Below are 20,565 nucleotides of genomic sequence, written 5' to 3'. Positions count from 1 at the left end.
ATGATGTTACGTACTTCCTTTTTGTGTTAAGAATTCCATATTATTACTTGGTGTTGTATATCCAACCCTAACCTTCGTAGAGGAAGGTCAGATTTTGAAAGGACACCGGCCAGTGGAAAACAATGGAAGTGTGTTGCCGTGTGAACCTCAGTTTTGCATTCTCACTTTAGTCTTCTTGACCCATTGGACTTCAATTCCATGCACGATTGTTAGAAAATGTGTAGAAGTTGAACAAAGTGGTGGTGGGTGAGGAGAGACCCCCCTCATATGATTGTAAAGTGCTTTGGGTGTACAGACAGTAAAGCGCTATATAATGCCTCCTTCATTCAGAGGAGAAGGTGAGAATGAAATCAAATCAAACACTTCACATATTAACATTAGATGTGTTTCACACAGGGTTTGAACCCCCAACCTCAAAGTCTGAAGCCATGCGGTTAAACAAGTTGCACATGTAAGCACTGTCTGGAGCTATAAGAGCAAAACCAGGCAGGTATCGTATGTACGTGAGAAGCAAACAGCATATGAAGAATCGGTGAGAATGAGATCAATATGCATTCCAATAAGTTATAAACCGAGTGTTTGATGAGGCATCAATAGAATCAGCACGGACCAGGAGGAATAATGACATTAAGAAAACTAATTTCAGACAAAGCGTTCAGGAGTTATAAGCATCTCATGAACGCTAGGTGCCGCTATCTTGAAACTTCACGGGTTCATCTGGGACAAAAACTCAATGACGCGTACCAAATCTGCTGTCGCTATATCATCCAATTCAAGACAATTCCCTCTACAATGTCACACTTATGCCCGGTGTTACAGACAAGGCTTTACCCTAGTCCCAGACTAAAATGCTAATTTTTTAAATAATAAATTTCTTAATAGAATATAATTAGCAAAGACATCTTAATATATGTCAGTGCCATTGATTTGTCTCTTGACAACTATAACACTTTTAAAAACGCACTTTAAATGCACAAATTCAAAAAACATACGCCTAGTCTTGGCTTAAGCTAAAGCCTCTGTGAAACAGGGCCTTAATATTAACTTCTTGTTTATAAAATCCTACTCAGTGATCGCATTAAAGATCGCCTAGTAAGAATGCTAGCCAAATTCAAACAATAAGTTAAACAAAACATTTTAGATAACGGTAGGCTACCTGAAATAGAAGCATCTTGAAATTGTTGTCGGTGTTTTATTTCTTTTTTTTATCATGAATAATTTTCAAACTTTACTTTTTAAATAAATAGATCTTGTCGACTACACCAATGAACCGGCAGTCACCAAAATATCGAATCTCATTGGCTGGATATGAGAGTCTCGACACTTAATATCGGTCACGTATATAGTTCCAAACAAATCCTTGCTGTCAACCCCAATGACGTTGCAGGCTTCAAATGAGACCTTCGGAGGACGCAGCCTTCCGAAACGAGACACAGTAACTGATTCATATGGAAGGCCATTTAGGCAAAAATGTCTTTAGACGTAACGTGTACAGACGTTAGACGCGTTGATGCGTAATTGCGTGTAGACGCGTAAACCCACAACTTCCGCTGTCAAACTAAAAGTCACATCAAGAAATGTAGCCCTTACCATATTTCATTTTAGCTACACTTTCCCTTTGACTCTTTTTATTTAGCTTAAAAGCATGGCGAAAATACAGTTTAAAATTATTATGTAAATAATTAAATTTATAATTACTAAACAGTAGTTTTGTGTATTGGTTAACCAATATCATATGCTGCATTTAGTTTGCATTTCAAAACATATATTTTAACAAAACATATTATTCACAATGGAAAACTCAGTATATAGAGTGCACTTATAAAACAAGAAGGCATAGGTCAAGCACCAAGAGAACATGATCAAACACAAATAGGGCAAGACTCACAAACCAGCAACTAGGCAATGAATTGCCCTGGCAATGGATTTTTTGACACTTTAGTCACTTTTCTTAAAAATATTTTTTATGTTTAGGGAAATACCAATAGATGTCACACTATACAAGCGAGATGAGAATTACGCTAAGTGACACTTACGCACGCATGTTGTTTGTAGACTCCAGCTCTGCTTTCAATACCGTCATCTCTTCCAAGCTAACTTGGAAACCTAGGCATTAACAACTCTACCTGCTATTGGATTATGGACTTCCTGACGAACAGGCCTCAGCTTGTTAGGTAAGGCCACACCTGCTCCACCACCACCACCCTCAACACTGGTGTACCACAGAGCTGCGTACTGAGCCCCTTTCTCTACTCCCTTTTCACACTCGACTGCAGGCCTGTGAACGGATCTAACTCCTTCATCAAGTTTGCAGACAATACAACGGTGATTGGTCTCATCAGCAACAACGATGAGACTGCATACAGGGAGGAGGTCCGGCACCTGGCCACATGGTGCTCAGACAACAACCTGCTCCTTTACACCTCCAAGACAAAGGAGATCATTGTGGACTTCAGGAAGGTGAAAGGAGGCACACATGGGTCCACATTAATGGGATTCCTGGGGACTCATATTTCGGAAGACCTGTCCTGGACCACCAACACCTCATGCCTGGTCAAGAAGGCTCACCAACTGCCTCAACTATCCTGGTAAACTTCTATCGTTGCACGATAGAGAGCATCCTGACCAACTGTGTCACAGTCTGGTACGGCATCTGTTCTGTTGCTGAGCGCAAGGCACTGCAGCGGGTGGTGAAAACAGCCCAGCGGATCACAGGGACTACACTTTCACCCATTGAGGACATCCAGAAGAAACGCTGTCTGCGTCGACCTCGCAGCATTCTCACCCTGCTCATAGACTGTTTACTCTCCTGCCTTCCAGTAGGCGCTTCCGGTGCCTCCGGACAAGAACCAGCAGACTAAGAAACAGCTTTTTTCCCAGAGCTGTTTCATTATTGAACTCTGCCCCCCACTGATTCCACTACCTCTCTTACCTTGAACTCCAAGCTGCTATAACATCGTTTACATTGCATTACAGGGCTGCACGCATGACTGAACTGTACACACCAGTACTTCATGTTATCTGCTCTACTGGACTGCAGGTCCGTAGCCAGCCAGTTGAAAGGGGAGGTTCTTTTTTTCAAAAAGTAGACCTTTTTGCAGTTTTTCTCCTCTTTTTGTATTTAATTATGAGGTTCAAATACTTCATTTTGGTGACCTTTTATGCACTAATTTGTGCTGGATTAGCTTGTCTGCTGGTATCTTAACCAGCACGCATTTTGATGCACCTAAAATATTTATTGCATTGTTGTCAAATTGCTTCCTCATGTAACACTTTGTCAGTCCATACACAGTTCATAAGTTTAAAGACCACACTAACAACAGAATAGATTTAATGAACTTTACTGAAATATTAATAATAATTCTTCTCATCATCATTTCTTGACTCTCTGTCAATGCCTCTTTGCTATGTTTTATTATTATAATCACGCTACGTTTATATGGCTATTATATTGTAGACCAGGGGTCCCCAAACTTTTTTCTGCAAGGGCCACATAATTCTCCCTGTCTTTAATGGGGGGCCGGGTCGGTTTGTAACAGAAAATTACATGGGCCGGAGGTACTAATTGAATTATTGTGGAGATTTAATTTTGATTTGAAATGTATTTATTATGCCTCCTTCTGGTATAATAGTTTATTAATAGTTAATAGTTTAGTGCTACTCAAATTCAAAACATTTTCTTATGCATATTAATTAACCTTTCTCTTTCCCAACCGCTTGGCCATTTTGTCGTCTCTTTAAAAAATTTCTGATGGTTCGCGCGTCAGTTCTATCGCAATGGTACATTCTGAATTTAACAAATTATTAGGCTATGTGAGTAACTTAGAGAAATTTGGGTCTGAAAGCCAAAATTCTGACGCTCGCTCACGGCCCTACTAGAGCAAGCTCCTGATTGGTTAACGCTGCGCGTCATTCGCGCGAATCGCTCCGCAAGTAGGTCATCGCATCTTTGCATTGACTTGACATGTAAATCACTCTCGCTTAACGCTTCATTCGCGTTTGGTGTGAACACACTATAAGACATTGTTCAGAGGGCCGGTCCAAATCTGTGGGCAGGCCACATTCATATATATATATATAACCACTCCTCCCGCATCATTCAGAGGCGATGCTTCTTCACGTTGCTTTGAAAAGTGTATTGCGAGAACTCTCTCTGTCTGCGCACGCACACACACACGTCCTGCAATAATAATCATATTAATTTGAAACAGCAACCCAGAAATTTGTCACAAGCATTGATTAAAACAATAATGACAATAATCAAATGAAAAAAACTACTTAAATTCTGGACCTTTGGCAGTGAGGGGGGGTTCGTTCGAACCACCCGAACCCCCCCTGCCTACGGGCTTGGACTGTTTACACACGCACAGCATCATTTGCGCTCTATACTGCTCACTTGCACATCTGAAATATGCTCATTTGCACAAATGGACCACTTTCATAACTGCATTAACTTAGCTACTGCACTGTAACTCTATTAACTGCATCTACTCATCTATTGCACTGTAACCTCAATAACTGCATTAACTAATCTACTGCACTGTAACCTAATTAACTGCATTAACTCATCTTCTGGACTGCAACCTATTGTTAACTCTTATGCACCGTAACTTTAATAACCGCATTAACTCATCCACTGCACTGTTACTTCAACAACTGCATTAAGTCACCTATTGGATTGCAACTTGAACAGCTAATGTCAATAATCTATGCACACTTAAATCACTTGCACTATTGTTTAGTTTAAATTATTATTTGCTCATATACACCTTGACATTAATGTTCATAGTGTTAATGTTCATAGTATATAGTCATCTGTATATATTGTTCATAGTACATACCTACTGTCATATTTTCATAATCCATGCCCACTGTATAATATTTTCTCAATATTGTATTCTGTATTTATTCTAACTGTATATCCTGCACTTGCGAATTGCACTTCTGGTTAGACCTAAACTACATTTCGTTACACTCTACTTGTTTATGTGTAATGACAATAAAGTTTAATCTAATCAAAGTGGGAACACTGTGAGGAGTAGCAGAACACTTGGCTGTTAAGGGGAAAAAACCTCCACATTATCTGACAATAAAAGATGTACACATTCTTGAAAAACGCGTCTGCAATTGTTAAGAAAATCTCGCAAAGCGTTGCTTTTCCTTGTCTACTTCTACCGCTTGTATTTTGAAATGCTCTCTTTTTCCTTGTCCTAAAATTACGTATTGCTGTACACGTTACGTGTAAAGACATTTTTGCCTAAATGGCCTTCCATAGATTCATGACCTTGGGAGTAAGGGAGCTGATCGAGACCATGACAGCATTAGCTGACACTTTTAAATGTGCAGAGAGCAGATCTGCGCTTCTCGTGTTTCTATTCAGATATTTTAATGTGAATTAAATGTCATTGATAATGACATATTTATTTATAGACTATGATAAATAATGAAAACCGGAATCATTTATAAGTAAAACTTTCATGTTAGTTTAATAGAATAACAAACTATATCTGAAAGTGACAGCAACTTGAAATTATTTGTAGTATTTTGCACATACTTAATTAGATTTGTAAGCTTTTGAAAAGTGTTAAGACAGCTTTTTGTGGGGGAACATCAACTACAAAGGTACTGCATTTGTTTAAATACTTAAAGTGAATGTTTTCAAGCAGACCAATAAATAAATGGCACCCAGTAGTGAAAACAGAGCACTTAATTCATATTAGGGACCGGAGTTAAAACAGTCTCTTGGTGAGTTAGGTCCTCTACAAATCTGAAGACATTTGTAAACAAAACACATCTACAGACAAATATGTATTTATAAAAAACAGTGTATGACATTTATAGAGGACTGTGCCACCACAGTCAAGAAAATGGAAAAGCATTGATAGTGTATTGCAAAACTACAAGAGGCACTTTAAAACTAAAGGAAAAAATCAACAATGATTTTACATGATCAACAATGTACTTCACTTTATTTATTTGGAGTGGCATTGACATCCATTAAACAGACAAGTGAGTGGACTGTCATTCAGCTTTCAAACAACTTCTTGAAAGCGCTGCTTATCTCCTGGATCATGTCAGAGGTGGTAGTAGATCTGCCATGTTTGTGGAAGGCCTGACGATTACATTGCCTTGTTAGAGAAGTAGCACCAAATGCAGCTACCAGCGAGGGATTCATCCTGAAAAAACACAAAAATTATGTTAACCTGAAAGTGATATTCAGCGACTGAATGAAGGACTGAAGAAAACCAAGGACCTTACCCTTTAGTTGCATCTGATGATGAGCTGAATGCCCAATGCGCAAAGACTCCCAAAGAGCCAGACAGCAGATCTCCCTGTCCCCCACAACGGCGTCCACTGCCTTCCTGACTACACTTAAGCACTGAAAACAGACAGAAAAGACACAAGTTAGAGAGAAAGATAAGATGAACTGAAACTATAAAATATTTGAAGAAAATGACTGACAGATTTTTCCGTCAGTAATGATGTCCTCCTCCCCCTTTAAAACCAAGGTCAGGTGACCCAAGGCGATGCTCAGTTGCTGTGCGCTTCTGTTGCGGTCGCTGCTGTCCAGGGGCTCGTGGTGCTAAAAATGAAGTTTGATTTAGAATGTATAATGACATTGTTCAGTGGGGCTTTTAAAAAAAGCAAATGGACTTCGACACAAAAAGGATGTAGGCAGTTATGAGATGTAAACGGTGCTGTTTCTCTCTCACCATTGCTTCATACAGGCGACTAAACTCCATAACGTTAGGTGTGAGGATGCCTCTCTGATATCCTTGAATAACTGATGGATCTTTCGCCACTAACCAAAGTCCATCCTGTTAAAAACATACAAGCATGCATGTACTTTATTTTGTACAACCATCAAATAGCTGATGGATGGAGAACGCTTTTAATAACTGTTATACAGATGTTCACAATTTGAATGACTGATGCCTTGGTAGGGCAAAGCACGAACAATGGCGAAAGGTCTGATACCCAGGATAGACAGATACTGAATGTTAACAACTATTAGAATGTAAAACTTATAAGTAACTTATGCAAATGTATGTTTAGTGTAAGCTGAAATACTAAACATACATTTACTGTACATTTATGCACAATTGACTTAACAGTATTGAAAAGGTCTGCCAGAAATTTTAAGTACTGTTAAAATAAGCCACGTTTGAGCTGTAATTTAGTAAATCAATCAGTACTCACAGCATCTATGATGATTGGTATGCTTCTGAGTTTTGACCTCTCTATAATCTCCTATAAAGAAACAGAAAGAACCATTGTCAATTCATTGAAAACACTGTATTAACCCAACATAAATGTCCATGACTATGCAAAAATATTTGCAGGGAAACGCACTTTTCAAAATGCCCTGAAATACTGGCAAAAAGTTTCACACTTCCTACATTTTATATTAAGTCTTAAAAATGAATAATAAATTATACTTTTGTACGAAATTATCTAGGCACAATTGTTGACAATTTACTAAAAGAAAATCAAATATTAAAAATAAATCTCTTAGATCAAAAGCTTTTAAGATCAGTGTGTCCACAATTGACTGTTTAACTGCCACTTTGTATAGAAGTGGGAAAATATTTCAAAACCAATGAAAAGCACACTTGCCTTTGCGTTCTTTAAAAGCATATCCTCCCTTCCTAAGCCCGGACCAACAACCAGACTATGAAGTCTTGGGAGCCATTTCTCGATCTCCTCTACGGCATTAGGACTGTCTCTAGTGGTATAGACAAGAAAAGAAACAAAGCACATTATAACAGCATGCTCAAACCTTCCAGAAAGTGGCCCAGTGCCAAGTATTATATTGTACTTGTGAGTAAATTTTGTTTGTTGAAAGAGAATTTTAACACACTTGTAATACATGTGTGTGTAATAAGATTTTCTGCTCACAGCACTGGATGGACGATGAGTTCAGGACTGTAGGACTTGATCACTGGGGCAGCATCTTTGGTACAGAATACATGAGACAGATCAGCTCCCTGAAAAACAGAAAGATTAGAAGTTAAATGACCAAGGGGGCCTGCTATTCAAAAAATTTAATCTGGATCAGAATGAACAGGATTTGGAAAAATAAATTTTTCTATAGAGGATCAGGTAATCTGTTTTACTTTATTGGTGTTTATGCAAAGAAAAACTGGATGGGATCAATCGTATCCGAATACACACTTTTTCAGATGACCAAATCTGGATTAAATTTAAATTGCGATTATTTAATGGCAGCAAAATCTGTTTTTCTTTACTGTAAACTAATGATAAGCTAACAGGTTAATAAATCAATTGCAAAATGAAGTATAATGTCTGTGTTTACATGACACCAGTGTTGTTTTGTTTTGACAAGTTTCAGAGTTTAATTACATTTTTGTTCCTGAAATCCACCCTATTGATGAGATCATTACAGACGGTTTCATCGGACGCACATAACCGGCTCAAAGTTACTTTTCCGGTCTGTGTTTGGTTATAATAATTTATTTCATATTTATGTTTAATTGATTTTAATATTTTCTTGAATATCAATTATACTAATTTAAATTTAAACTACTCAACAGTTATTGGTTCTTTGCAGAGGTCTAGCAGAATGATCGAGGCAAATCAAAACCAAATCTTTTGAACAACCCATTTTTGAAGATTTGATCCAATAGCCAAAACAATAATCAGATTACTTCTGAACATCTGGCCCCAAAAAACATTACAATAACAGGTGATTTAAAGGGCTATTTCATCCCAAAATAAACATTCTGCCATTATTTAACCTAATATTATTCAAACCTGTAAACACAAAATATATTTTGAGAATTGTCTCAGTGGTGGCCAACGTTGTTTGGTTACCAAAATTCTTTAAAATATTTTCTTCAGAAGCAAAATGTCATACAGGTCTGGAATGACATGATTGTAAGTAAAATATGAAAGAATTACTTTTTTGCTAGTTGAACTAACACAAACTTTTTCTAGGTTTCCATTTTCAAAACCATCTTCTAAAGATACGTCCACAAACCAAAACATGCAAATGATAGCCAAGCAACTATAATTTTACTTTATTACTAGAATGTCTGATGTAAAAATGCAGATGACAAGACCACAATAAGGTGAATCATGAACAGCATACTTACTGCTTTTAAAGCTGAGATAGCTGCAAAATAAGGTGCTCCCGTGTACCTACCCAAAATAAAAAGTACATTTCACCAGGCAAGTTAAAATCTTAAGAATGTGAGGTAAAGAATGAAAATACTACTACGGTCATTGTGCAGGTTTATCACAGCACATAGTACTCTGAGAATAGCTTCTTAGCTAGTCATCTGTTAAGTTTATATATAACATGTGCATCACTTACTCTTGACATCCACCAATGATTCCAATACGCCCATCCTGACCCTTGTGTTTTTTGGACGTCAGCTGAGGAATTGTGTTTCTAACAAGAGGTATGATATTGTCCATCGCAGTTGTGCCCAGGGAGAAGGAGCGCTCTATGACTGAGAAAAAAAAGAGCAACAATGTTCAGTTTAATAACATTTTGTTCAATACATGTAAGAACTCATGCACCAGTCATTACAAAGGGGAACAATTCAAGTAAGCAAAACTTGTGTAGTCTGTTAGATTTTTTAACACTATGAATTGAACTTTGGTTTGTTCCTTATACAAAGTTAGCATAGCAAACTAATAAACATCTAAAAGATGTAAAACAATAAAAATGCCCTCATTTATAAACAACACAAAAGAATTTAATAGCCAATTAGATTTTTGAAGACGGAGATTTTTGAAGTTAACCGCTCTCGACTTTGGCTGCATAATAAGTGGAAGGTCAATTTTAGTTTATTGAATATGACTTTAGACGAACATTCAACGTCACCCTCTTCCATGTGCAGACCTGGGCCAGCTGGTTGGCTGTGGCTGGCAAACTCAGTGAAGGCAGGCGGACGGTTACGATTTCCAACAGAGGGACGCGAGAGGGATACGGTGGGGTTATTCTGTGGGGTACCGGTGGGCTGCGGCGCGGGTGGAGGTACAGAAGAGGCTGTGCTGATACCCGTGAAAATCTGGCCCAGCATCTGAAGCATCTGCAACTCTCTGGAATGTTCTTCCTCTCTGCGCTTATCCTCGGCCTGAAGACGCTGCTCCTCAAGCCTGTAAAAGTTCTCTTCCGCTTCCATACTCTGTTCCAAAAATTTCTCCATCAGCTTCTCCAGCGACATGTTTGCAAATCGCTTCTTGCTTCGCCGTGGCCTGCTAGTGGACGACGAGGCGGCGTTCGCCTTGGGCGGGTTGCTCGGTTTAGCAGGAAAGGAACCTTTGAAAACAAAGTGGGGAGCATTAAGAAAAGCGAACATATGTGAGAAACATCATGGATGAAACATGGCAGATCATTGTCATTCTGACCAATCAGAATAAGTTGAGGCGTATGAGAGACGAGTACATACTCATGCCACCCACTGTCACCGGAATGGGGAAGGATGGATATTCAGTTTTCACTTGATGCTCCATAAAGGAGCATTCACCACTGCCATCCATCTGAGTGTCGTGCAACAGTTCAGCACTCTCAGCATCTTCATCCATCGTTTCATCTTCTCCAACAGCAACACTATCAATGTCATGCCTCTCTACTACGGATCTATTGCTCAATATACTCTCCATCTCGTCGTAGAACTTGCACATCTTGTGGTACTGCCCATTTTTCTTGGATCCCTCCTTCGCCTGATAATACTGCCTCTTTAAGCTCTTAACCCGTATCCTGCATTGGTCAGGTGTCCGATCGAAGCCCAGCTCGCACAGGCGGTTCGCGATGTCTCGGTATACGTGGCTGTTCCGAAAGTTTCCGTCCAGAGCCGTCTGCACGTCGTGCTCACCCCAGATATTCAACAGCGCCCTGGTCTCCATGTCCGACCACAGGAAACCCCGCGTTGCATTCACTAACATGATGTTGTGTACAGGCAGCCGAGCGCTTCAGCAAACTGGCGAAAATGCCGCGGTCTTGCATCTATTAAACCGGCAGATCCGCGTCTCGCTTTGACGTGGTTTCACGAATTTTTCGAGCGCATGGCGACAAAGGCCTAGACGAGTTGCAGAGATTAACAGAGCTGGTTTATGCAAAGCTGAGCTCCTTAGAACTTCACCAGTGTGTTTACTCGCGCCAACAACACCGAGAACGTCACTGGAAGTTGCGCTCTACGTCATCGGCACCGTGCAGTTCGCAGCGCAATGGTGAACGCGCAGTGTGAGAAAACGGCCATAAAAATTCGTTCCTTAAGCAGCGTAGTGTGTATTGTAAGTAAGCCTAATAATAAATAACAACAATAAAATAGTCAACGCAATAAAATAATATAAGAGGACATTCTAAATGCAACCTGGATACAGAAAGTTTTAGTTTGAGAATAAATAAACACAACGCTGTGACGCTGACCGGAACTCATTTGCACCACACAAGTACCTTTTTAGTCATGTTGGCAATGCAATTACATGAATAGATACGTTTTGCACAACCTTATCCGTGGCAGCAGCTCCTTACAGTTTAAGTTTTCAATACTTGAATGAACCAATTCGCATTAAATCACAATGCAAGCCCCCATCGATCTCTGAACTACGGACCTCACTGCATGTGTGCATGCTATAGATTTATCAACTACCACCTTCGACTGTATTTACCTGTACATTTACCTTTATCATACAGCAACACTGCCGCAAGAGTAACGATTACAGTTATCACGGCGAGAAGTGAACGTCCATGCATTTCGTCCTTCTCAACCTACTCATAGCTTGGACAACCAACCAACCAACGATGAACTGCGATCTTACCAATTGACAGACTTAGTGGCTGTTCAGAGAAAATGAAGGTGGCACGTTTGAGCAGATTCATCAAGTTCACTGGTTCAGGCAGGAAGAGAGAGCGTGGAGCTTTGTACGGGGACTGGCTGCGATATCCAATCAGACGATGGGAACAAAGTTCAGTATTTATTTTGCTTATGGATATGATTCACACGAGTTCACTCGTTTAGATAGAAATACAAGCACGTCCGACCTCTTATAATCATCAGACTTCCGCTGACGTTTTCTGCGATCCCGCGACACGCTCATGCGTGGGACATAAGCGAAATGCAGTCCGTGTTTTACAAAAATAACGCTACAGAGTTTAGCGAAGTGTGGTTAAATATCGCGTTGAAACGTCAATAACAAAATGTTTACGTGGCCCCGCCTCCCCGGCGTACTTCCTCTGACGTAGCCCTGAAGTTGAGTCGGCTCCGCCCACCGACGTTCAATCCAACTTCAAACTACTCTTGCGCGTTGAAGAATTGGTTTGGTTGTTAACTTTCTAAAAAGGAAACAGAACATGACAATCGTGTAGTATCGCATATACACGAACGTGATTTGCTATGTCGTATATGGAGGATGTTAAACCGGAGGATTTCAAATCATGCACTTTAAAACATAGACGCCCGTCAGCTTCGTTGTTTATGTTGTGTTTTTAAAGCTCGTTGACTTTCCACGAGTGGCATGTGTTTGGAGTCATGCCTCAAGCCACAAGGACCAAGAAACCCGACGTGAAAGTCGTCATTCTGGGGGACATGAACGTGGGAAAGACTTCTCTCCTCCACAGATACACCGAAAGGAAGTTTAAGGACACGATAAGCACCGTTGGAGGGGCGTTCTTCTTGAAACAGTGGGGACCCTACAACATATCCATATGGGACACCGCAGGTAGGAGATGTCTGCGCTTTATTTAGTCAAACATGTGTTTTCATCAGGACAACATGTTTTGACACACTTTATACAAACATTTTAGGCGGAAAAGTTCAAATATTTCTTCCACAAAGGCAAATTTCAAGTTTTTATTTGAATTAATATTCATTTGTTTGTTTGTCAAACATGCTTTCTTTTTTTCCTGTTATCATTTTTATATCCTGATTTAATTGATTTTTGTTATTGCTTTTCTTACAGTGTTAGTAATGGTCATTTGGTAGATGGCAACACTTTTTGTTCCTTGTTCAGATGACGTTTTTAAAAACTGGCCATGTTGCAAGTTAAATTTACTCCGCTGATTTCGAAATAGATTATACAGTAAAGCAAATGTTTTATGTTTATTTTGTAATATGGATCCTTTGTGTTTTATTTTTATTTCATGTATTTAATTGTACAAATAAACATCCCCTTAAGATAAATGTTTTACTAGACTTCTGGTGAATGTTTGAAAACGTCACCCATTAAATGCAATAATTAAACAACATATGTTGGAATAATGACAAGTAATAACAAGCTTCAAACCCTTTGTTTGGAAGTTAGCAATCATATGACTACTCTTTTCCTTAAAAGATAACTCCAGACAAATTTGTAGAGAAACAGCACTGCAAAAAACATCTCTCGTATCACTTCCTATGGAATTTTACTCTGTTACGTAAAATATGCATGGCCCGTTTTACAGAAGACATTTCTTCATTCTGCTCAGTCACTTCCTACGGAGTTTTGTTCTGGATGACCCTGTGTAATAGTGTTTGCGGTCTCTTATCAGGCAAAAGTCACATGCTTGTGACCTAGTCGGAGAGTCTGGGTGTAAGGAAACTCAAGGTTCCTCACTGTTCACTCAGGCATAAAGCTGTAGATTCTTAACTTATGAAATCTATATTTTATGAGTCACCGTTTATGTTTTTCTCTGGGTTTTGTAAATACCTAACCAATAAAATGTATTTAAAAGTGCTTGTCAACTTTGACAGCACGGTTTTTAATAATTTAAAAAGCACAGTGTTTTTTTTCCATTTCCTGAAAAAGGTTTTGGAAGGATGGTAATGATTGAAATTTGAAAGGACATTGTTTTGACAATATATTATTAATTTGATCTAAAATTGTAACTGAATATTCGACACACAAGTTATAAACATATTTATTTGCTGAAGAAGAAAAATAACTGTGTGTGTGACATTGTTAAACTGATGGCAGGTGTCAAAAGGAGCTCTAGAATAAAAACTGTGATTTTGTCCTAAACATCTGATGGTGTTTTCAAGATGAATTGGGCTATGCCGTGAAACATTGTGTTTTCTGTAAGTCAGGACAAAGGGCTTTCAATATACATGTTTGTTTTTCTGTGTATCTGTGAAACGGGTACCGGTTAGAGGTAGTGCCATAATTTGAGAAAGAAATCTCGGAATAGTGGAAATGTTTCCTGGTTAAAATGAAATGAATGGCAGATGCAGAATCTGTGAAGCATGAATAAACAATTTAAATCTCCCACATCAGTACTTTAACCAGGTGTATTACCTGTTATGTTGTGTGATAGAGGTCTTTATTATTAACATCATCATATTACATTTGGAGCATGAGTTGGAGCAGTAGAAACAAAGCCGTCTTACATCCTTATGAAGCTTAACACAGACAGTAGAAGCAACTGTAGGAGCCACTGCATATTTCTCAACAATGAGCTCTTGTGTTTGTACAGCTCTAAATATTCTCTTGAACCTTGCCTTTCTTTCTGTTAAAGGAGAAAGAACATTTTGCAATCTTTCCAAAAGTAGATTTGGCCCATCGGAAGGATTTAGGATTGTTTTCCTCAGTTTTTGTTTGGCTTTAAATCTGTTGAACTTTGTACCTTGTTTGTGCTGTGCAGGTCGGGAGCAGTTTCACGGCCTCGGCTCGATGTACTGTCGTGGAGCGGCTGCAGTCATACTCACATATGACGTTACAAACTGGCAGAGCCTGGCTGAGCTGGAAAACCGCTTCCTGTCCCTGACCGACACTGCCAACGCTGACTGCATTTTTGCCATAGTGGGTAACAAGGCGGATCTGACCGACACTCACGTTCAAGGACCAGACACAGACGGCGAGCAAGTGGGTGGGCCTCAATTCGTCGTCACGTGTCCGACTTCTCCCACGATTATGCACAAACAGGTGAGCAGGGAAGATGCCATTGCCCTGTACAGCCACGTGCTGCGTTATAAAGGTCTGGAGGAGAAGGCCTGCCTGCCCGCTGAGAAGATGTGCTTTGAGACGAGTGCTAAAACAGGTTACAATGTGGACACTGTGTTCGAAACTCTCTTTGATCTTGTGCTACCCTCCATTCTGAAGAAGAGGAGCGAAGGGGAGAGCTCCACAGTGGACCTCGAGTCACCCATGGAGATCAAAACGAATAAAGCAGGATGTTGCGCCTAGTGCAGAGGATTATGGGATTGCTGGTTATGTCATTCATTGCCAAAAAAGAAATGAATCAAAGATAAAAAAAATCATATTGCCATAAGAATACTTTTAGCTACTACTATGAAAGAATATTTCAGCACAGTATTACATTTTTTCCTGTGAATAAAATATTGAAAGCACTTGGTGATGTTTGTCCAATTTTAATTTTAGTAGGTTTTATTATGATTTATTAAGACATGAATTTGATTAGTTTTTATATGAAAATTATATATGGAACACATTATCGTTTTGAAATTAAGGATTGTGTTTCAGTATTGGAATGTATGAGTAAGTCTGCATTTGAATGAGAGATCATGTAATGAAGTTTGTATATGATGGAAACAGTGCGTACTTACTCAAGGTAGACGGCAATTTTAATAAGACCCTTGTAGGCAAATTTTCATGGCATCAACCCTAAGGTTTATGCGGTCATTGGCTATTGGCCAGTATGCTGGCTTCACAAGTTTCGAAAAAATTATGTTCTGCGAGGAAAGTCATTTTTGTGTTATATTGACATTGTGATGGATGGTAGATATGTTGTTCAATAGTACCCGCCTGCATAATAAAATCTCCAAATGCATGTTTTTGACGAAAGTTTTTTGTTAAAAGAAATGATTTGCCAGTTCTGGGCTCAATATATATCTATATGAGTATTTGTTATATGTATATCCTAAAGCTTTAAAATCTAATATGATATTGGTATTAATCCTCTTGAACATGAAATAAGACACAGTGTAACAAACAAAAGCATTTATTTTGGGAGTCAATAACAGTCATTGAAAAATCTTCATATATTCCACATAATTACATTAAAAGTACATTTGGTAAAAAGAGCAGTGACATTTTTATAGCAAAAAAGTGGTGCAAAATTATTTTATGTATATAAGGGAAATAATACTCGTGCAATGCACACTGACAAGTCTAGCTTGAACGCTTAGTCAATCCATACTTTTGGTTTAGTCATTGTTTACATACTCTTAACTTCTTTCAATGGAATAATGACGTGTCTCGACGTGTCCTGTAAACCTCAGTAAAATCAGTGCAATTGGTGTTAACCATGAGAGGGATCAAATAAACCAGAAGGACCGTTTTGATAGAATAAACTCCAGTGAAAAGTTTCAAGTTAAGAGCTTATGATCTTACATGAAAATAAATAAAAAAATGTCACATTTTCTCACCATTGGACTATAGTGTTGTTACAGGTGTGAAAACAAAGGGCTAATACAGATGGTTCAAAACAATTCTATCAACTCAAAAATAAACACACAAAGCAAACATAATGTACAGGCAGTAGACGGTGATGTTAGTGTGATATATTTATAGAAGGGTTAAGCATAACTGATAGACCTTAGCCTAATTTAAAGCTGAGCTGGCTATATTGTGGTAGAACATTTGGTTGGTGATCGTGACAGATGTTATGGCTTTTTATAGGGATGGGAATCATGAATCCAATTGTAATTTTTATTCATAAAAGTAAGTGTGGTTGTGTTAAAAATGATTTAAAGTTCTGATAACAAGCCCTCATAAGCCAGACATTTGTTGAAGATTTCTCTAATCACATTTATTGTATTATTCATTTTTTTGTTTTCGCGCAACCATTCACCCCCCCTTAAAAATGTTCATTTACAGTATGTGTGTGGCGCACAGAAAAAAGTTCTACAAATATTTTGATGACTGCAGATATATTGTTTCTTCCCAAGCCAAAATGAGTTTTAAATAAGATTGGTTGACTTACCTCATAATATAGAAGGGCTGAGTAGTGCATAAACATGGCTTCTTTGGTTCAGCTGTTATTGGTTGTATTATAACAAAGAATCAGGTGTTATAATGCTGAGGTAATAAGTTAGAAAGTAAGCACCATTTCATACGTATTAAAAGTACATAGGTTAAGATAAATATAATATCTATGCTTTTCATGCATCTCTGGCTTATAATGTCTATGCTTTTCATGCACCTCTGGCTTTTTATTCTGCACATTAAATAACTTCAGTCACAAGGCACACAGTAGTGGTGAAAATAAAATCTTTGGGCTTTCAGTGAATGAAAAAATGTCTTTAGAATCATGTTAGAAACCTGTCTGTGACATTGATGTCCATTCAGCAGGTTGGAATGAAATATTCTGCTGCCAATGTAAATTGTGATGACCCAGGTGTCATAGATCAGAGGTTCTTCATGCACACTTGGCATCGGCTGATGCGTGAGAGGAGCTGACCAGCTTTTAGGGTCTCAGAGCCTGGGGACGTCTGGAAGGTCTGATCGATAGAAGTCAACCAGAAACTCTGCTTGTTGGCGAAGTAGTGACATGTACCCTTGGCCCCGTTACACTCGATGAAGGGAGTGGTGCGGAAATCTTCTAGACAAGAGCCTGGAGAAACCAGCGATTGACCGCCACCCTCATCTCCAGCTGCCGTGTGCTGTGTAAGCGTGAGAAAAAAGACAATTTAACATTCATGTCGGTAACACAAACAGTGTATATTTTCCCAAGTCTCACCATGAGGAAGGAATAGCCAATCCACAGACTTCTCCACCCTGCTGGGCATTGTGGGATAGTTATATCTTGACTATGTATTGCAATGGCCACAGAAGGGGCTTCACACACAGAACAGCGACTGATGTACGGTTTAATCTCTGCCTCCTCCACAGGCATCATGGGAATTGGCGCAGTAGTGGACAGCCAATAGGATTTGTCATTTCGGCTAGCATAGTAGCATACGTCACCAGGATTGCAGTACAGGAAAGGCATGGTGTTAAAACGAGGGAGACACGACCCGGCCAGACCTGGATAACGAAACAGAAAACCACAATACTGGAACATTTTGGGTAAATACAAAAACAGAAAATTGAAATTGTTCATTTCAATATCCCAACATATGGACGAAATCAATTTACGGCCCTTTTGTTCTTACTACATAAGCCATTTTGGTCAGATTGCTTCCAGTATGAAAAAACAACATTGCAACTTCCTTTCATAAGGATTTTGAATATCAGATGTACAGTCTGTTTGAACTGCTTTATGTTTGTTAATAAATTATCACATAGTATCTCTTGCCATGCCCCAAATGTGCATAACAGTTTTCTTACCCAGGTCTTGGTTGTGGGCCTTCTCCTGCCCCTCGAAGTATAGCAGGCTGTATCCATCCCATAATTTGGACATGCCCACAGGGCACATAGGTATCTGATCAGACTGGCTGTGCTTCACCAGCAGGTAACCAACACTGACACTGCGGCCAGGCATTCCAGCATGACCAGGTGCACCAGCCTGTCCCCGGTTCCCTAGACATTAAAGTGACAGTTCAAACAATAGAAGTGAACAGGTTTTCGTTTACCAATCATCTTCAAAATATATTATTTTGTGTTCTTCAGAGTAAAGAAAGTCATACAGGTTTGAAATGACAAGAGGGTGAGTTAAGTTCCTTAACTATTATCTTATTTTGATAATAATGAATAATTAATGATATTTATTCACATGATTTGTTATATAAATTAGATGCAAAGTTGGAAAAAAGCCTCAGAATAATTTATAATAATGACCAGTCATACGCAATTAGTAGTTCACAAATCTAGACCAGAATCCCATATTTCTCATGCATTTACATTCACACAAGCACACCATATACCTTCCTCTCCCTGCAAACCAGGGTACCCCAATGGTCCAGGTTCACCACGGAAACCTGGAGTTCCCGGTACACCGGGGAGACCTGGCATGCCCTTGTGCCCCTTTGGACCCACAAACCCTATAAACAGACAACAGGAATGTAAACCAAAAACAATGCAGGGCGTTGGCTCATGTTTATTTTGCGAAATATCGATCTTTGTGATGATTTGTGATTGAATTGCAAAAGGCTTTGAATTCTCTCACCTCCATCACCAAGAGGCCCAGCCGGCCCCATATTTCCAGGCCGTCCAAATGGTCCTTGAATACCCATTGAACCAGGAGGTCCTCTTTCCCCTGGTAATTTCACTGGAATTGGAGGAAGTCCTTTATCACCAGATAAGCCAGTAGCACCTAGGAGCAAGAACAAAGAATGAAGGTGCTGTCACACTAGATAAAAGAAATGAGAGCAACATGATGTAATGCTCCAGGGGTTTTGTTTTGTAGTTGTTAAAGGGAGAGTTCACCCAAAATTCTTACATTTGTTTTAAAAATTATTCAGGTAAGAACAAAATCACAGAGGCAAACACAATCACCTGGGGGTCCAGTTTCTCCTTTAGGTCCAGAAGGTCCCCAATCACCTTGAGAGCCACGTCTTCCTGGAAATCCCATCATTCCTGGTTGCCCCCTGTCACCTTTAATTGAGATAATACATTTCGACATGACTCGAAATTTCATGGATAGAAATGATCATACCCGATCAAAAGGTGCAACAAAAAAGCTAAACACATCAACTAACCACATCGATATTTATGTTTGGGTTTGAATGCTTTCTTTAATGAGCTTCACACTTGGTGTCTACAGCAAAATGTATATTTTCCATGTTATTTACAGCGATTGAGTTAATAGTAGAAACCGTGTAGACATGGTGTCAGAATATTCATAATCTACCTTTTCTTCCCGACACTCCAGGATCTCCTGACGGTCCTTTTTCTCCTCTGTCCCCCTGAGTTCCTTTTTCTCCAGCTAATCCTACTTCACCTAAATTCCCTTTCTCTCCCTTTGCTCCGAATTCAGAAGGGAAACCTGGGATTCCTCTGGGTCCAGGAAAGCCTGCAGCAATTGGTATAAGAATCGTCATAAATTAATAAAAGATTTATCTACAATTTAAAAACAGACTGTGGTGGTTGGTTTTTAAGAACCTTATTTTATGTAGTCCAGGGACAAGTTTACCTTTGTATTTAAAAATGTAAAAATATCTACCCTAATTCGCTTTAAAACATTGATAAAAAAGCATATCATTTAAACTACATTTAGTAAAATAACGTTTAAATAATGTTATTAATATAAAACATGAAAAGGTCTGTTATTAGTTTAGTAGTAGCAAAGTCAAAAATTCACACGGCAGCCATATTGACTTTGAGCTAGTTTCTTTTTAGGCAATATGATTTTTCGTTAACTTAAAAGAGTAACTAACATAAGAATAAAAGCTAAAATTAAACCAAAATATATGTTCTTGACACCAAAGCAGTCCCAAGTTTATTTTTTAATTCAATTTCATTAAAAATAAATAATTATGTCAAAAATGTATCATAATATAATGCTAGGCTACATGGATGACATGACAACAATCACAACAACCAAAGCATGTACAAAGCGGCTGTTGGATAAGCTTCAGCAGAACATTAGTTGGGCACAAATGGATGTCAAACCAAGCAAATCCTGCAGCATTTCTATTGTCAAGGGCAGGCTTACCAATGACAGGTTCTGTATAAAGGGTGAGCACATACGGACGGTCACAGAAAAGCACATCAAAA

At 38.9% G+C, this 20,565-nt stretch overlaps 3 protein-coding genes across 8 annotated transcripts in view; 1 reads left to right on the top strand and 2 right to left on the bottom strand.

Moving 5' to 3' along the window:
• Positions 1–5,461: 5,461 nt before the first annotated feature.
• naxd (NAD(P)HX dehydratase) lies at positions 5,462–12,179 on the bottom strand. Of its 6 annotated transcripts, XM_079464608.1 has the most exons (12): positions 12,017–12,179; positions 11,794–11,909; positions 9,842–10,291; positions 9,338–9,476; positions 9,117–9,162; positions 7,900–7,988; positions 7,618–7,726; positions 7,201–7,251; positions 6,714–6,818; positions 6,463–6,583; positions 6,259–6,379; positions 5,462–6,176 (listed from the first exon to the last, which is right to left on the bottom strand). In XM_079464608.1, exons 1-12 carry the CDS (start codon positions 12,070–12,072, stop codon positions 6,026–6,028), a joined length of 1,554 nt encoding a protein of 517 aa, XP_079320734.1. In that variant the 5' UTR covers positions 12,073–12,179; the 3' UTR covers positions 5,462–6,025. The 6 variants fall into 6 exon arrangements, with proteins under 6 accessions (XP_079320734.1, XP_079320737.1, XP_079320733.1 ...); XM_079464611.1 differs by lacking the exon at positions 12,017–12,179 and having other exon boundaries at positions 9,872–10,291; positions 11,794–11,994; XM_079464607.1 differs by lacking the exon at positions 12,017–12,179 and having other exon boundaries at positions 10,422–11,870.
• Positions 12,180–12,182: 3 nt separating this feature from the next.
• Positions 12,183–15,898, top strand: rab20 (RAB20, member RAS oncogene family). Its single transcript, XM_079464612.1, has 2 exons — positions 12,183–12,693; positions 14,591–15,898. Exons 1-2 carry the CDS (start codon positions 12,504–12,506, stop codon positions 15,130–15,132), a joined length of 732 nt encoding a protein of 243 aa, XP_079320738.1. The 5' UTR covers positions 12,183–12,503; the 3' UTR covers positions 15,133–15,898.
• col4a2 (collagen, type IV, alpha 2) overlaps positions 15,892–20,565 on the bottom strand; it is a 61,840-nt gene continuing 57,166 nt past the window's right edge. The window contains exons 42-48 of the mRNA XM_079464605.1: positions 19,700–19,861; positions 19,345–19,443; positions 19,016–19,162; positions 18,774–18,890; positions 18,238–18,429; positions 17,648–17,934; positions 15,892–17,570 (exon numbers count right to left, since the gene is read on the bottom strand). Of these exons, the coding sequence (XP_079320731.1) occupies positions 17,316–17,570; positions 17,648–17,934; positions 18,238–18,429; positions 18,774–18,890; positions 19,016–19,162; positions 19,345–19,443; positions 19,700–19,861 (1,259 nt within the window). The 3' untranslated portion in view covers positions 15,892–17,315. The remainder of the gene's footprint in view (positions 17,571–17,647; positions 17,935–18,237; positions 18,430–18,773; positions 18,891–19,015; positions 19,163–19,344; positions 19,444–19,699; positions 19,862–20,565) is intronic.

Source organism: Barbatula barbatula (assembly GCF_947034865.1).
Source record: "Barbatula barbatula genome assembly, chromosome: 9".
Taxonomy (NCBI): Eukaryota; Metazoa; Chordata; class Actinopteri; order Cypriniformes; family Nemacheilidae; genus Barbatula; species Barbatula barbatula.
The sequence above is the reverse complement of the archived record's forward strand: the minus strand, read 5'-3'. Positions and strand labels throughout refer to the sequence as shown.

What these genes read in the sequence shown, in the direction of transcription:
- naxd (XM_079464607.1), bottom strand. Translation starts at nt 10,917, where the DNA reads ATGTTAGTGAATGCAACGCGGGGTTTCCTGTGGTCGGACATGGAGACC. An exon ending in GGAAGAGGGTGACGTTGAAT is followed by an intron (nt 9,477 to 9,841) that starts GTTCGTCTAAAG and finishes TTTTTTTCTCAG; the next exon opens with TCATAGAGCGCTCCTTCTCC. An exon ending in TGCTTTTAAAGAACGCAAAG is followed by an intron (nt 7,252 to 7,617) that starts GCAAGTGTGCTT and finishes GTTTCTTTATAG; the next exon opens with GAGATTATAGAGAGGTCAAA.
- rab20 (XM_079464612.1), top strand. Translation starts at nt 12,504, where the DNA reads ATGCCTCAAGCCACAAGGACCAAGAAACCCGACGTGAAAGTCGTCATT. An exon ending in ATCCATATGGGACACCGCAG is followed by an intron (nt 12,694 to 14,590) that starts GTAGGAGATGTC and finishes TGTGCTGTGCAG; the next exon opens with GTCGGGAGCAGTTTCACGGC.